General features: G+C 35.4%; 1 protein-coding gene and 1 long non-coding RNA gene across 3 annotated transcripts; one reads left to right on the forward strand and one right to left on the reverse strand.

Moving 5' to 3' along the window:
* Positions 1-3110: 3110 nt before the first annotated feature.
* On the forward strand, positions 3111-16179 carry LOC141586033 (uncharacterized). 2 transcript variants are annotated; one of them, XR_012519457.1, is made up of 4 exons: positions 3111-3288; positions 7181-7506; positions 10477-12324; positions 15936-16179. It is a non-coding gene; the product is annotated as an uncharacterized LOC141586033 (long non-coding RNA). The 2 variants fall into 2 exon arrangements; XR_012519456.1 differs by lacking the exon at positions 7181-7506.
* LOC141586032 (gibberellin 20 oxidase 1-like) lies at positions 6172-10467 on the reverse strand. The gene is made up of 3 exons (XM_074407128.1): positions 7071-10467; positions 6660-6981; positions 6172-6562 (listed from the first exon to the last, which is right to left on the reverse strand). Exons 1-3 carry the CDS (start codon positions 7544-7546, stop codon positions 6296-6298), a joined length of 1065 nt encoding a protein of 354 aa, XP_074263229.1. The 5' UTR covers positions 7547-10467; the 3' UTR covers positions 6172-6295.
* Positions 16180-17132: the final 953 nt, after the last annotated feature.

The raw sequence follows: 17132 nt of genomic DNA on the forward strand, positions 1-17132 counted from the left end.
GCCATGAACGTCGCCGTGGCCCAACTGCACCCGTTGGCTATTAGGACCATAGTCGGCTTTGTCTGGCTCTGTCTCTTCAAGGGGGAGGTCCCAACGGTTAATTTATTCCGTCGGCTTCACCACCTTCGGCCGTCGTTTCCTGGTCGCGTCGGATGGTACAACGTGCAAATGGAGCCGGGTTACGTCGCCGTTGATAAGCTTTCCTCCTGCAAGGTCTGGAAAGATCGGTGGGTGTACGTTGAGGTGCCGGATGACTATCCGCTGCCCCGGTCCTTCCAGCACCAAGTTAATTTGCGGTGCGAGACTAAGGCGGAGCATGACAAATGGGTCACCCGGAATAAGCTTAAGATGAACGCCAGCAAGGTCCCTCTTAATGCGGATGAGAAGCTGGCGATGAGGCTTTTGAGGCGGAGAAGAATGGGGTGCCGAAGAGATGGATTCCCCGACACGAGATCATTCTTGGGATGAGCCGCTCTGCCATGTCGGCCTCATACCGGCCCTAGCACGGGGTGAGTGGGGTCGGTGTGAGGCCCATCTCTCTCTCTCAATGTTTCTGTTTCTTGAACTTCGATTTATTTCTTCTACTTAACTCTTGCTTTGTTTCCTTTTGAGACCACTTTGGACCGGACATCGAGGATATCCTCCGGAGAATGGGGCTTGCCAAGGACAAGACCGTTCCGATTTGCATCCTAAGGCTCTAGCCCGTGATCGCGAACGTCGCCGAATGATCTCATGGATCGGTGAAAGGCTTGAATGTGGAGGCGGCCCGGGCGAAGGTTGCTAGTAACATGCCGCGCCGAACGCGGAAAACAAAGTCTTCGGCGGCGACGGCGTCGACATCAGTTCCACCTCCCATCCCTTCAGTCCAGAAGGAGACGGTGGTGATTGTTGACATTACCAATGAGGGGGACTCCGATGCGGAGGGATCTTGGATATGAGTTCGCGGATATGTGCCCCGGCTGGCTAGTTGCCGTGGCCAAGACCCAAGTGACAGGCCGACAGGCTGCGTCGGTTAGGCTGTCCAAGGTGTTGACTTGCTGTGGATATCTTTGACCTTGCTCAATATGTTGACTCGGTCAGCGGGTGCAGAATATGCCCCATCAGTATTTAAACGTCATTTTTATAACACGTCATTAGTTTAATAATCTCTCCGTTTAGGTCAATTATTGTCCTTTAGTTTTGACACAAAGACAAAAAAAAGAGTAGATCGTCAACTATTAAATGACAAGTGGAACAAATTGAGTGTGAATAATCAAATTGTTCATTAATTTCATTCTTAAAATAGAAAGGACAACAAATGACTCAAACATATCCCAAAATAGAAAAGGACAACAAATAACTTGGACAGGGGAATAGAACTTATTATCTACTACTCCATCCCATCCAAACCAAAGGTAACACTTACCTTATTCGGACCATCCAAACCAAACTACCCATTCTTTTTTGGTAAAAAACATTACTAAAAAACACTCACATACCATTATTATTATTGTTATTATTTACATACAATGTCATTATGTTTGTGGTCCTCTTTCAATTAAACTGCAGGTGGGCCTACTATATTTTCAATACTATCCTTACTTTTCCATTTTTTCTTAAAACAAGTGTCCCCTCCCATATTACCTTTGGTTTTGATGGGAGGGAGTACGTATTTTATATACGAATGATAATGTGTCGCAAGATAAAGGCAATGAGATAGGAGTTGAGACAGAATAATGGGACAGGTGATCCAAACTCATTGTTAATTGTTATTTATTTTCTTTACAATTCAACTTTATCCTACAAAGTCATTATACAGTGTACATCGATTTTATAATGCATTTACACTTGATTTAATACTATCATAAACAAGTCATAAGATTGTTGTACACTATATAGCGGTTTTATAAAATGTTTTTTGAATTTTCTATATGTAAGAGGAGGTACCATGCCATTACAATATAACCTATGGTTTTGCACCTCGAAATTCAAAGTATTTACATTTTTTTCACAAATAATGGGTGTACACTCAGATTTGTTGTGCGCACACCCACAAACCACGGTCCACCCGACCACCCCTAGTTGCAACATACCCTATTTATCTCAAATTGAAGTTTATAAATTTGTATTTTAGACAACTTAGATTAAACTTCATTTTATTTGAGACATTTTTTTCATATGCAATTTCCTTTGTTTCTACAACATCCTGGCTTTTATTATCTTGTTTAAATATTTTTCTTAAATTTTGTATTCAAAAGTTGACGAGTTAGAGTGAGTTGAAAATAATAACACCAAATGATTTACCGTTTACGAATTACATTTCATGTGACAAAAACATACCCATATATTGTTCAATTGACATAAAAAGTATTATGTTGACTTATAGAGGAACTAGAAATTTGTGATTATTACAATTTTTTGAAATTATAAAAAAAAGAGTTGACAAATAGTAACACAGCCAGAAAACACGACAGGAACTCAACATGAAATTAAAGAGTTTAGGTTGAAGCTTAATAACTCATTTACGTATGTAGGTCGACACGAGATTTAGTTATGTTGGGTTTGGATGAAGCTCTCTAAACACGAACTCGACATAATGACTTATTTACCAAATACAACTCAAGAGCGACAAGGAATTAACGGGTTAGAATTGAAACTTGATGACCCATTCATGTAAGTGGGTCGATACTAACACAACACGACATTTAATTGGACCATGTTTGAGCTGAAGGATTCGTAACCCATTTCCATGTGTCATCAACACAAATCCAACACGACCAGATCTATTTGCCTACTTTATTTATTTACCTTATTTTAAAATTTAAGACTGCAACCGAACTCTTTTAAAAAACACAAATTTTCATTGAAGACGGATACTTTTCGTCACAAGCTGAAGACGGGCTAAATGTCACCATTTTAACGACAAAATGTGACCATTTTAATGACAAATTATTATAGCTTAGAAAATTATTCTGGTAATTTTTTAGATAAAATGGTTACATTTTTATTTTAAATGAATTACATTTTACCCCGTCATTTAAATATATCGCCACAAAGATAACGCTTTGTTTTAAAAAATGTACTCATATAATCATATGACTAGTCAATAATTTAGTAGGGACCGTCCTGGCCAAACATAATACGAAAATACATAAAGAGAAAGATATTTGTGAGTCACGGGCGATAGGCCGATAGCGTACATTCTTCTTTTTTCCGTTTAGGGAAAAAAATAGGAGGGAAAAATGGGAGCTTCAATGGCGAAAATGTCTGTGATTTCTTGTCTTCTATGCCGTTATCGGAGCTTTTCCGGTGAGTTTTCTTTGCATTACCGTTAACTCTTCGATTAATTATATCAAATTCTAGTTTATTTATTTCGCAATTTATGATTTCGCATACTTCTGTGGAGTTTATTGTTTTGTTGATTGTTTGATTCATGTAATTGTTAATTCGTAAGTGTTCTTGTTACGCAATGTTGAAATCTAGGGTTTTAACTATAGAAAGCTGAATTTTACATACTGCTGTGGAATTTCGTTGTTTTGTTGATTGTTTGATTCATGTAATTCTGAATTCGGTAGGGCGCTTGTTATGTATTGTAAGAATCTAGGGTTTTTATGTATCGAAAGCTGGATTTTAGGTAGAAATGTGTGTGTGAGAGGGAGAGAGTAATGAAATCGGCGGAAGTTATAGTAGATTGTGTAAGAAACTTCTAGTGTAGGCGTTGCGAATGTGTGTGTTAAGGTGACGCGTGAATTTCGTATAACGTGTGTATTATGACCGCTTGTATGATGATTTTGGCATTGCAAGAGCGAGTGTTAGGTAAAGTATGTGCAATGCTAATACCACGGGGTGATGAAGCCACGAGACCTTGTGAGTGTCGCGTCTATTAGGTGCATTGTTCGAATGTAATACATGTGGCTCTCACAGAGTTCCTTTTGGATTTAGCCATTTAGGTGCTCCTATATTATACCATTCCTCGGAGAGTGAACTTCATGTTTACAATGCTTCGTCAACATGAGTTGCTATATTCGTGAAAATGAATGACCATATCCATGGTTATCTTATTCATTAACAAATTGGCAAAAAGATTAAATCAATTTTGTTTGATTCATTTTGTTGCTCATTCAGTTGGTTAAACCCTGTTAATAATCATTGCCAAATCCTGGTTAACATGTCATATTTCTAGTGAAAGAAGGCTCCCTCGTAGTAGCAAAATGCCCCCATAAATGATCTTTCTCCTAGGTCAATAGTTTAATTCAACAGCTCAGACACGGGGATGGTCAATCTTCAAGATGAGGTTTTGTCTTTTGTTTTTTTCGCTTCTAAAAACGTGGAATATGAGTGGAAGACTAGAAGAGGACTCTTTCTTGGTATGCTATCTTGGTTAACCTTGCTTGCACCATCTTATTTGTGTACTTGAATTTTGAGCTGATTCTAACTTTGCTTATGATAAAAACAAGTGAAAGTAGACTCGTATTTTTGGTTACCTATCCAAGTTAGGCTAAAAGTTTTCAAACCTCCATCAAAACTTGTTAGGTGGGATGAAGAATAACTTAATAAAAGGAACCCTTGGCTTGACCATCAAATATGTTTTCTAAAAATTAGCAGTATAAAAAGTAGGAGGCTCAGGCTGCAGATTCTTTGTGACATCTGATGATTCTACCTCTTGGAGTCCTGTGCAACTAAAAGATTTTCATGCAGATGAAGGACCCGTCCGATTTAACATTTAGGTGGCATATAGTTGTTCTTTTCATTGACATTCACCTCTGAACTCTCAGTATTATTCATTTTTCCATATTTGTTTGTTGGTTGATTTATACTCAAGATGCCTCTAGGAGAAAAGAAAAGCCCAAATATACTGACGCTTGGTTTTTAAACTTTACACAAATACCACCTTAACCTTAGATGTAGATCTTTAGAAACTAGGATCTTTCCGATTCTAGGATCAAAATATGCATATAGTGGACATCACCTTAACTATTGTTGTAAGTTAAAATTGGCTGCTTATTATTTATTTTTACCATTTGACTTGATTGTGATCATGGTAGGAAAAACTGAGAGTCTAGTGGTGCTTGTGAGCTCATCATCATAGTAACTGCTGCAGCGAAAAAAATAAGTGAGGAACACAAACCACAGCGCATGCATTCATATTACTAGTTATATTATTATTATTATTAGCTGTCTACTTTAATGTATGTGCTAGTATGTTTAATGCATTTACTTCAGAGCTAGATTAGAACTAAATACAATTAGTGCCGGAATTTCAGTTAAGAATCTCAAAGTTAAAAAAACTGGCTGATCTTGTCTGACTGATTGGTTTTTGGTTGACATTTGTCAATGTACTCACAAAACGAAACAGTAGATTTAGTTAGTCATCCTTGCCAATCAAAAGCCAATTCTTTGTAAATTTTTGAGATAGCCTTTTCATCCTTTTCTTTCCTAGATCTCGGAAAATATGAAGCTCAAAGTATGCGATTTGAAGATTGCACAAACATATCATTTCCAATCAATTTTTGGCCTACCAATTTTCAAAACTATGCTCTATAACATTAAATTTGTGTTAGTAAGTTTATTTATGGTCTACAATTAACGGCAACTTGAGTAGAAAAGGACGGAATAATTAGCATAGGAGGGAGAGAAAATGAGTGAGAAAGGTAGTTCTTGCGAGGTACATTTACAAGAGAAGAAGGTTGGAGCGGTGGAGAGGTGGAGTATGGCGTTTAGTTTCTGTATAGAGAAACTAGGTCTTCATATGTCCTTTCAATTCACATACTTCGACCTGCAACTCTCTCTGCTTTTTTTATAGTCGTATATATGAAATTCAGAAAATTGGCTTTAACGGGAAGAGTTGTTGGAGATACTGTTTGGTGCTTAATTAGAAACTTGTAAAAGTTCAGATCCTTGGTTGAAAATATGGGTAGTTTGAATCCTTATTTTAACATTTACTCATGCAAGACTTGGTTCTTGTTCCCACTTGGAGGAAGATGAATGTAAGACGTACTTATAGGAGCTTGTGAAATAGCTTATGAAGTTGGCTTGAGAGTGCTCTATTATAAGACGAGATTTATAAAAGACTTCCACAACATTTATTTGGCAAAATAATTGAGAATAGATTTAACTTTAGAAAGACAACTAGTTAAAGTTCAAGCTAGTAAGTTTTTAGTTTTATAAAAGTAATCTTATCATATTACAATCTTTCATATAATGGTTCTTTCGATTATTGACCCACAAGTCGCAATACAATTTTTTTAGCCTTTGATCTTTCATTTCCCAGCTTTATTGGCTCAAACCAACTACAGAATAAGTACCCGCATGGTTATTACTCACCCATTCTTTCGTTAAGCCACATTGTAAAAGAATCGAGAGTTTTCTTGTCTGCCCGGTAATGTTTCTGTGTGAATTCTAGAAGAAGTGGCCATGTAAAGTCTGGATAAACTCTTGGAGAACCGAGCTCTACTAAACTATTAGGTGGCCTGACCACTTTGTCTCCTCTTGGACACAAAAAGAAAGCTAACGATTTCCTTGCAGTTAAACTATTCACCACTGCTCTGTGTAGGCAGCTCTTGTACTTGCCATTTGACAAAGCCTGCAGGAAACATTTGAAAATTCTTTTAAAATGCCATGTCTCAATTAGAACTAAGTATAAAACAGACCAAACAACAAAGGATAAGTGCTTTAATTACCATGAAGGTATCACCAATGTTGACTACAAATGCGTCTGGGTTTGGACTGATAGAATACCATTCTTGGTCTACGAACACCTCAAGTCCTCCTACATGATCCTGATGAAGAATTGTCAACGATGTGGGATCACAATGAGGCCCTGTACCAAGAGTTAAGTCTGGTTTTTGGCATGATGGGTAGTAGTTTAACCTCATTATTGAATCGTTTCCTTCAAAAAATTCCCTGAAATAGCTCCTTCCCACTCCTAGGCTCATCCCCAAGAGTTCCATGATCCTTAGAGAGAGATCGTTCATAGCCTTACAGTAATCTTGGTACACTCTCCTATGCAAATGTGAAAGAGAGTTAGTCCAGGCCAAAATTGTGCAGTATTTTATATTAAAGACTAAAAGGTAATGATCAGCATTGTTTACCCGAATTCGTGAAACTCATCCCCCATGACATTTACAATGTAGTTTTCAACTGAGTTTAAGGATGTATCATCGGCGCTATATTGGAATGAAAGTGTCTCTTTCCATGGCAGCTTTGTGGTGAACCTTCCAACAAAACCGCTTGCATAGCCACAATGGTCTCCATGTTTCCTCTGAGCTTTCTGCTTCTGGGATATTGGCCTGCCAAAGAAGAAATCCATCGCTTCTTGTGCTTTAGTTAGTAGCTTAGAGTCCACAGAGTGATTCATCACTGAGAAGAAGCCATGCTTTCGACATGCTTCATTGACAAGTCTAGTAGCATTTGACACTGCCAGTGGGTCTCCTGAGAGGAATTCCCCTAAATCGATAGGAGCAACATCAAGCTCCGGGGGTCGCTGTGAGCAGGGCTTTTCGTCATCGGGCCAGATAAATTGGGTTGGTATGTTATGTTTATCTTGAAAATTTGATGTGTCAAACATTATGGATTTACTTGCGCTAGGGACTTGTAGAACATGTGATGAAACGTTAGTAGTTTATTTATTTGTATGTTTTGGTTTGATCACAAATCTTTTGGTGATTAGGAGAACATGTATTTAGCGACTCAGAGAGAAGGAAGAGAAAAGAATGGATAGTACGTTACTACGTTAACAAGCTAATGCATATGAAATTTGAGTGAGTGAGATGGAGGATTTAAATGAGAGGAGCAACACTAGCAACTAGTTGACCTGTCAACTCTTGGGGTATCAGCTTAAATCATGTAGTTATGAATTTATGCCATTGCTTTTAGTATAGTTTCGTACTTTCGTGGTCCTAATAAAACCTTACCTTTAAGATATAACATAAGAAATTACAGTATTTACCATTTTTAACAATGTGTGGCCTATGATAAGGTACAAGCAAAAGGACTAAGGGTCAGTTCTACTACAACCAAGTATGTTCCGTCTATTTATTCTCTAAATGTATGTAAATGATGGATATCTGACAAGGACAGTCACAGTCTTAGGTAATACAAATGCCTATGTTATTTTTTGAATACCTTAAAATTCTTTTGTTAGTGAGAAATATATAATACGGTGAGCTAATAAGCATACACACTTATGAAGAGATTAGTACTTATTGTTTTTGGGTTTTACCTTTTTCCATTGTCTTGCTCCACCGAGGGATATCTAAGCTGTTGGGTTTTTAATTCCATGTATTATGTATTGGAAAGTAGAATGGTTTAGCACCAGTGAGAGGTACTTATTCCTTATTACCTTTGTATTTGCTTGTGTCAACCCGCTTACGTTTTAAGGCTCAAAATCAAAAGTGTGAGACTGACATTGAGAGTATTTATTTCCACAAGCTTGATGATAACCCGTCATGTTTTGGTTTGTCTATTATATGTTTGACTTGTTGTCATTGAGTTATTTATCAGAGATGCGGAAAATGTTTTTCTTGATTTATGTGCCTAGGAGAGTGTAATTTTTTGTGTTTATGCATTAATTACAATAAAAAAAAGATGTGGACTGAGGCCCTATGGGATGATGCTGGAAGGAAAAGGACAACAGAAGTAACAAAGGAAATATTGACTGAAAGCTGCATATACGTGCGTACACTTCTGTTGTATACGGCTTCTGCCTCTTGAAAATGAGTGGAGACTAGAGTCTAGGCTCATTGATATAATCAGCTAAAAGGATGATGTATTTCCTTTGATTCCCCCTTTTCATCAATGGATTTTTCAAATAAAAAATAAGTTCGTAGGACTTCCTGTTTTTGTTTTCTGGTTGTTGCTGGTTTATTCCTTTGCTTTCTTGTGGTCTATAATGGTTATAGTGACTGAACACACAATATCTATCTCTGGAATCTTGGATAGAGATGCTGGGTCATTTTCATGTCTTTAGGTTATATGACCATTGTCTCTTTCTGGTTATTATTAGCAAGCTTTTAACATGATCATATAGTGAAATGCTAAGATATCTAGAGACCATGCTACTGTTGCAGATGTAGTTGCTTTCTTGCTTATGACTTGAGTATTTGACTTTTTCCACCTTCCCTAGTTCCCTCTTTCTTAAGCTTGTGTTAGATGATACTGTCTTACACATGGGCGGCTATGGGTCTTGGCTTCTTGGGGTATACCCGAGTACTTTTCTGAAGAAATTCCTATATAACTTAACTGTGATGTAACTTATCATGTACGTTCATGCGGTATATTGGTTAACCTAGTGGTTTTTAACCTGGTGAACTGGGTTCGATCTTGGATTTCGCAAAAAAAATTACCATTATGTTATTCCTATTGACTATTGTGATGCTGAAGGGTTGAAGCCTTTAAGGGCTTAATTTCTTTCACTTTTCTTCTTTATATATCAAATTCCTTGTTTCTATCCCTCCTCTGTGAACTACACAATAATATTGCCTGCACAAAGTATTGTCCATCTTTGTAGTCTTATTTTCTTCCTATCTTCACAAAAGTAGTTAAAAAAAAAGTTGCGGAGTACTCCCTACATCTCAATTATTTGTAAAAAAATGATTGGGACAGAGGGAGTATAAATTAGTCTGCTTTAGATATCGTGATTCGTGACTGCGATAGTAATATATAATTGTACAGGTAAAAGTATATATAATCAACTTTTCAAAAGATCATATTTTAAGTCCAAGAAAATTAACAATTTGTGTAGTTTCGAAATTTAGCCCTACCTATATTCAATTCTTGGTTCCTCTGGACTCTTACATCAAGCCCGTGCTGCTTTAAAAGGTTTGTGGATCTTGTAAAAATGTCGAAAGTTTTGATATCTTCACAAATTTTTCTACATTGGCACCAAGAAAGTATTGGCCTAAATGCCCAATGGTAGATTAGGTCACATCCTCATCGTTTGTTTTTCGTGTGTGTCACATTGTGGAAGAGAATTAAAAATAAAACATTTGAAAATTTTGAATATTCACAAGTTTCTAATGTTATGCTTAATTAAAGTTTTTCATATCATATTAGATTTAAAGTTTGCCACCCTGTTTGATTCTATCTTTCCTCTGAGTTTTGTGTACTTGAATTAGAGTTGTTGAATGATGAAGTACAATTTTGAAAAGTTGTGTCTGCCATCCAAGGAGAGCTATGCGATTCAAATTAATAAGCAGGGCATAATATTAGTAGCTTTATTAAGTATATCTTTAATTTCACGTGTCTTCGTTTGTTTTATATTTGAATTAGTCATGTCTGGAGTCTTGACTGGACAGTCTAACTACTTGATCCCACTTTGTGCAGTATTTTGTGTTCTGTATAGAGATACAGCATACATGTACGTAGGGCTGCTTTTTTTTGGACATAGCGTCTTTGTGAGCCCCCTGAAGCGAACCATGTTTTTTATTGATTGATTATACTGTTGTGTGCTGTGATGATATGTCTTAAGATTGTAATAACTTATAATCTTTTAATCAGCACCGATGAGGGAAAGATCCGGATAGAACATATGTCGAGCTCAGCCCCTTACTAAAGGAAAAGCCCACAAGGATTTCATCCAGAAGTATATTGTATCCCGTTCAACTGAGTAAGACATGGCAACCTTCCTGCCTGTCAGGAACCGCCTGGTCCGTCCCGAGTATCCGATCCCAACATGGTGAGCTACTCCTGCTCTATTCACTTATGAGGTATGACAAACATCGTCTTCTCTCTCTCTCTCTCTAAAATCTCTCTCTCTCTAAAATCATTCTACTAAAAATACCAATTTATAACTTCGAAGGTGCTTCTCCATATCACCCCGAGGCCAGGTTTGCTTATGTAGGACAAGTTGTCAGAAGTCCTTTGGTCTATCTGGCCAATCTGTGGGATACTGGGATCTCATATTTTTTTTCCGTAGTTTTAAATATCGGCCACGGCACTTATACACGGCTGAATTATAATTACTGCAGCCACATTTTACCGCATTTTAAGACAATATTACCACATTTAGTGAGATTAGGCCTCGGTAACTGATAGCGCAACCTTAACCGAGATTTAATATTATGTTTTTGTCACCCAAAACAATTACCACACTTCACCATAACTTATCGTCAGCTTCATTTTTAAGTTTCTCCACATTGGACATGCTTTTGTTGAGAATTAGCAATCGTCAGTCTCGTAACTATAGGAGAAATGAGCGTAATCAGATAAATTGGTATGGAGTAGCTGTTGGCTTTCCACGAGTCCATGAATAGAAACTAGTCTTCCCGTGATTTTCTATTTCAGCTCAGTTGAGATTTGACATTGTGTGGTTGAATACTTGAAAGCAATTTCCTAATAAATTCTCGATTACCTAAAGGTTCTACCAAATAACTCCCTTTACATGGTTAAACTAGAATTCTTGTGATTCTCAGTATTTGTGTTTTGTGTTAACTTAATAGCTGGTCATTTCAGGAGTTCTCATCAATATAAACACTCGAGGAGTTTAACATGTCTTTGAGTGTTTGAAGTTTGTGATTGGGCCCATTCAAGGCTAACTTTAGTTTTGAACTGGTGAGTTTGGGTTGCGTCATTTACGATTTTATAATCATTGAGGCTGGGTTGGATCAAGGCATTTTGGTTTCCGGATGTAATGTTATTAGGTCATTTTGGATACAAATTATTTTGAATCGGGTGAATTTTGGTACTAGGTTTTTTGGTTTGGCTGATTGCAGGCCAAGAGATATGATTTTGCCATTTTGGTTAGTCAAGTTTGATTTGTCTTATTATTTGGTTGAGAGTCTATGACTATTAGCATATGGCGATTTTTATTACGGAGTATTTTTTAGGCTGAGCATTTTAAATGTCATTTTTAGTCATGTTAAATGTCATTTTTTAGGCTGAGTATTTTTTACGGAGTATTCTGTGTATCCTTATCAAGTATAGGTCTGGGTATATCTTTTTGAAGTAGAGCATTACATATCCTATTCAGTTTGCTCAATATAAGACTCGGAACAAGTTTTATTGGATTGGGTTAGTTTTGTAGGGTCTAGTGTGATACAAGTACTATTTAAATTTAGGTAATGAATATTCATTCCACTTTTACACTGTCACTCAGACACTCACTCTTGCTTGCCACTTAAATTGAAAGCTAGCTGCATAATAGCATTCGAATCCCTGAATGTTTGTATCACTTGTATAGTTGTATGTGACATTTTGTCCATTTTTGCAAGTTGATGTAGGGTGGACATACATACCTACAATAAGAAAGTCTGAACGGGGAGACTGAGACGTTTCACACGTGACAGAAAAATCAATAAGGGTTGGCCGCAATGGTATAGATTAAAGAGTCCAACTTCTAACATTGAGGTAAGAAATTCAATTTCCATTGTGCTAAAATATAGCCTTGTTGGCTGTTGTGAGTGGTAAGGGCTCTTATCTCTTAAACAAGTGGTCAGAAGTTCGATTCCCAACTGTCGGTAGGGGATACTTCTCGTCAACACCAAAAAACAAAAAAATATAGCCTTGTTGCCTTTTTGGTGAGTAATTTGTATCACCGTAATACCTTAAAGAGGCCGGTGATTTGCTGTGGCCTGGGCCTGGACTATGTTACTCCGACACTTCACTTAACTACCGTGTCGTGTGTCAGACACGTGTCGGTGTCCGACACGACACGACACGACACTTAGACACTTCAATTTAGACCCCAAAACAGGAAAATTCAAAATAGCCGTGTCCGACACCGACACGGGTCGGCCTGTCTGAGTAACCCAGGGCCTGGATAAGATTTCTCCTTTTGATCTAAACTTTTTCTTTAAAAAAAACAAGGACATGTGATAGAAATGTGATTGGGAGTTTTATGTCATTCTTTGCACTAGTAAATTATTAATGAGCAACTGTTGGGACTGGGGAGTTGGGACAATGAGATGCCTATATTGTGCGAGAAATATAAATAAACGTATGAAAATGCGACAAATATTCATTGTACATAGTAATGGGTAGTGATTTTTTTTAGTCGTAAGTTCGAGAAATGATTTTGACATCCACTAGATCTTTCTTCTTTGAGAATCTTAATGCTCACTCCTATTGGAGTAATATATAAGTGGAGTTAGGTGTCTCAATTGACTACTCAGGCCAGAATCTAAATACATGACCTGATCATTTTGGATTTTTTGGATATATATATTTGTCGACGAGGTATGACGGATTGTTCAAACAGATTATAAATAAAGGTTTTGTAGAGTAATACGGACTTAAGGAGTATATATTAGTCATTATATTTGCAAAATGATGTTCTTTTCTTTGTTTTACCAATTTACTTACTAGCAACGATTTAATCAAAAATCAAAGTGATTTTGTTAGTCATTACTTATTAAGGAGTTAAATCTTGATATCAAGAAAACTACAGTACAGCCTTCCTTTTTCACTCTGACAAAAAAAAAAAAAAAAAAAAAAAAAAAAAAAAAAAAACTACAGTACAAGAAAACAAAATCACATTGATTTAACATTATAGAGTAGTTAGTAATCTCTTTCTTCTAATTAATCGTTATTTATATTCGAAATTCTCCTCACACCAAAGTTAAATAGATAACTATTAATTAGACCGAAGGGACTGAGAAAAAAGGAACATACATCGGATGTACTACCTCAGATTTATTTGTTTTTGAGCATATGTGTATTTTTTCTGAGCTTATGACCTCAAACTTTACTTGTTTTTGAGTATTTGTGTATTTTTTCTGAGTTTATTATAGTTTATAAGTTAGATTTTTATTTTTTTTTTTCCGTCAAAACTTAAATTTAACTAGACTTATATGTAATGTTTTTGAGTTTTGTTGTAATTTTTTGAATTTAATGTTAAGTAAATGAACTCAGAAACTTTATTGTAAAATTCATTATTTTTAAAACAAAATTCAAAAACTTTAATATAATGCTCAGAAACTATAAAATTGGTGGTAGTACATCGGATATATGGTCTACTTGTAATTATTTTCCGTAGCAACGATCTTTTAAAATTTAGTACATTGTTATACATAATAAGCACGATTTTACATGTATCATGGACTATTATTTTTATTTATAATAAATTGTAATTGCCTAAGTTTTGCGGTGTTATCGTCGGTCGTCACTCAATTTCTTTCTCTTGTACTTTCATTTTGCATCACCACGCACTCACCCAGTAGTGATTACTGACTATCAATCAATTGAATTGTATGTTTATTGAACTGACTAACGAAGAATTTAGACCTTGATTGTTACAATACTTAGGAAAGAAAAAGGGTAGACTACTTTTGAAACATCTTCACAAGTAGTTGTCCATAAACACATTATTATTCTTGAATAACTTATCTACGAGCACAAGTCTCATCAAAACTTACTTTCATTTCTCACACAAACGAATAAAAATAAGGCTTCACATTTGTTGGGGCAAATTTTAATCTTGGAAAATGCACGTGGCACCTAGACCTGGCAAATGGGTCATTCAGGTTGTGTTCGGGTCAGGTTACTTTGGGTCGGATCATTTTGGGTTGGGTCGTTAGGGGAGGCCTGTTGGGCGTGCAATTCGGTTCTAGGAACCGGGGCCCAACAGAACGAGGGGCCTCCTTTTTCAGTCATTATAGTAACAGCTAATCTCCGTCTATAGCTAAAGACGGGTCAAATAGCTTGAAAATGGTGACATTTTTGGCCCCCATTTGTTGCTTGTCCTATTAGGAATGTGGTATTGTATTTGGCCGGATTTTAGTTATAGACGGATATGTGCCGTCTATAATGAGATTTTGTGTTATAGTAAATACTATGCACTAGTATTGGTGCCCGGCTTCGCCTGGGCTACCTCTACTTATCATTATTTTTTTTCATTAAATAAAATTAGTTAAAGTTGCATAACCCATAAATTTATCATTAATATATTTTTCTATGACATATCCTAAAATTACGATGAAATAAATTTTGAGACAAATTCAATACTCCCGTTGTTAATATTTTACTCTTATTAATGAAACAATAGTAATAACATTTCACTACTTGTCCGTAATCATTGTTACTTTCACTACTCCCGCCGTAATTATTGTTACTGTCACTACTGCCGCATTAATATTGATAATTTCACTACTCTTGCCGTAATTATTGTTACTTTCACTATTGTCGCATTAATATTGATTATTTTACTCCTCCCATTGTTTTTTCTACCACTTTCACTAATCTCGCTAATAATATTGTTACTTTTACTATTCAAATGAGTGATTACTATTATATAATTATATCCAATGTTACTACAATTCTTTTCTTTATAGACGAAATTACTTTTACTACTTAGGCATGCAATTTTAAGAGAATTATATATTTATATAAATATATTACATATATGCATTAAATCAAATCGAAAGAATTATGCAATATTATATTATGGAATCTTAACCTGTTGATATTATATTTTTGTATGTTAAATAATTAACATCTCTATATATCTAATAAACTATAAAGTTTAATAAAATTGCATAGATTTTAAATTTAATATATAATTTTATGATGATAATAATTAATACCATAAGTGTGCATGTTTATACTAATAATTAATTATTTTATTTGAAAGAAATTGACCATCTTCCAGTCTTTTATAAATATTTAGGAAAATTACCAAACATCTTTTTTCTTCTAGTCTCCTTGAAATTGACCATCTTAATTAATTATTTTATTTTAAGGAAACTGACCATCTTAATTAATTAATTTATTTTAAGGAAATTGACCATGTTTTAGTCTATTACAAATGTTTAGGAAAATTATCAAGTTCATATACGTATAATTTAATTTTAACCCAAACTATATAATATTTGCATTGAGATCCCTTAATCAGGTCCATCACACGGTACTAGTGATTTAAAACAATATAGTATAATTAATTTGTATAACTTTCTTTCATTACATTGAAGTTCCTTGGTTTCTGAATTTAATATAATATTGATTTGTAAATTTGGCTATACCAGGTGCTAAAGCGGCAGAGTTCTTACTCTATATTATGAGTGGGGCGGGCTCCACTATCACAATTGACATTTTTTTCATTTTGTTTGGATTACTTTAGGCCCCACCCTTGCTTTTTTACTAATTTGTTTACGTGGACTATTGCTTTATTAAATTTTGTACTCTATTTCGCATTTAACCGTGTATATATGAAGAAAAAATAATTGTTTTGCTTAATCCATTTATTGTAAATAAATACTTTTTTTATTCTCTCTTTTTCTTTTGAAGAGTTTTTCATTCTCTTTTTTATTATCCTTCTTTTGCTTCAAATATATTATAAATTGATTGTCCATTTCTAACTTTATTAAACAAATGAGTTAGTAAAAGCATATAGCGGGTGTACTGCGTTTTACATTAAAAATGGATCAGAAATATCATCCCACTTAAGTATATAAAACAATTTTTTTTGTTTTTCTCCATACATTCTGCTTTTATTTTATTCTTGCTACTTGACCCATTTAAGTTTAAGACGGATAAAACAGTCCTAAACAAGAATCGTGATTAACTAAAATAAGTAACCTTCAAAATTTTCCTCTTAAACAATTTAATTTATTCACATTTCTCCTAAAAAACAAATAGGATGATAAAAACGTGATGAAAAAGATATAAATAACCTTCAATATGGTTAAAACAAAGTTACGTTTTCTTAACAAGTATCACAAACATAATTTTTGGGGCCTCGAAATAAAATTCGGAACGGGGCGTCCAAATACTTTAGGCCGCCCCTGGTCGTTTGAGTCATTTCAGGGCATAATTTTGCCTTAATTAAGTCATTTCGAGTCATTTTGGTCCATTCGGGTCACACAATCCGGGTCTATCCGATTACTTTTGGTTCATTTTCGGGATTCGGGTCAGGTCAGTTTTGCCAGGTTTAGTGGTACACTTAAGGTTTGGGTCTATCCGATTACTTTTGGTTCATTTTCGGGATTCGGGTCAGGTCAGTTTTGCCAGGTTTAGTGGTACACTTAAGGTTTGATATTTTGTCCGAAATACCCAATTCTTTGATCCGGAAAACTCTGAGTGATAATATCTCGGAGTTCTCAGAAAGATGATCTATTTGAACTAAAAAACAATTGTCAATTTTCTGAGCTTGTAAACATTAGTTTTGACCTCTTAAAATTTTCCAAATCAAAAAATTGAATATTTCGGGCAAAATATCCAAC

Source organism: Silene latifolia, chromosome 6 (genome assembly GCF_048544455.1).
Source record: "Silene latifolia isolate original U9 population chromosome 6, ASM4854445v1, whole genome shotgun sequence".
In the NCBI taxonomy this organism is placed as follows: Eukaryota; Viridiplantae; Streptophyta; class Magnoliopsida; order Caryophyllales; family Caryophyllaceae; genus Silene; species Silene latifolia.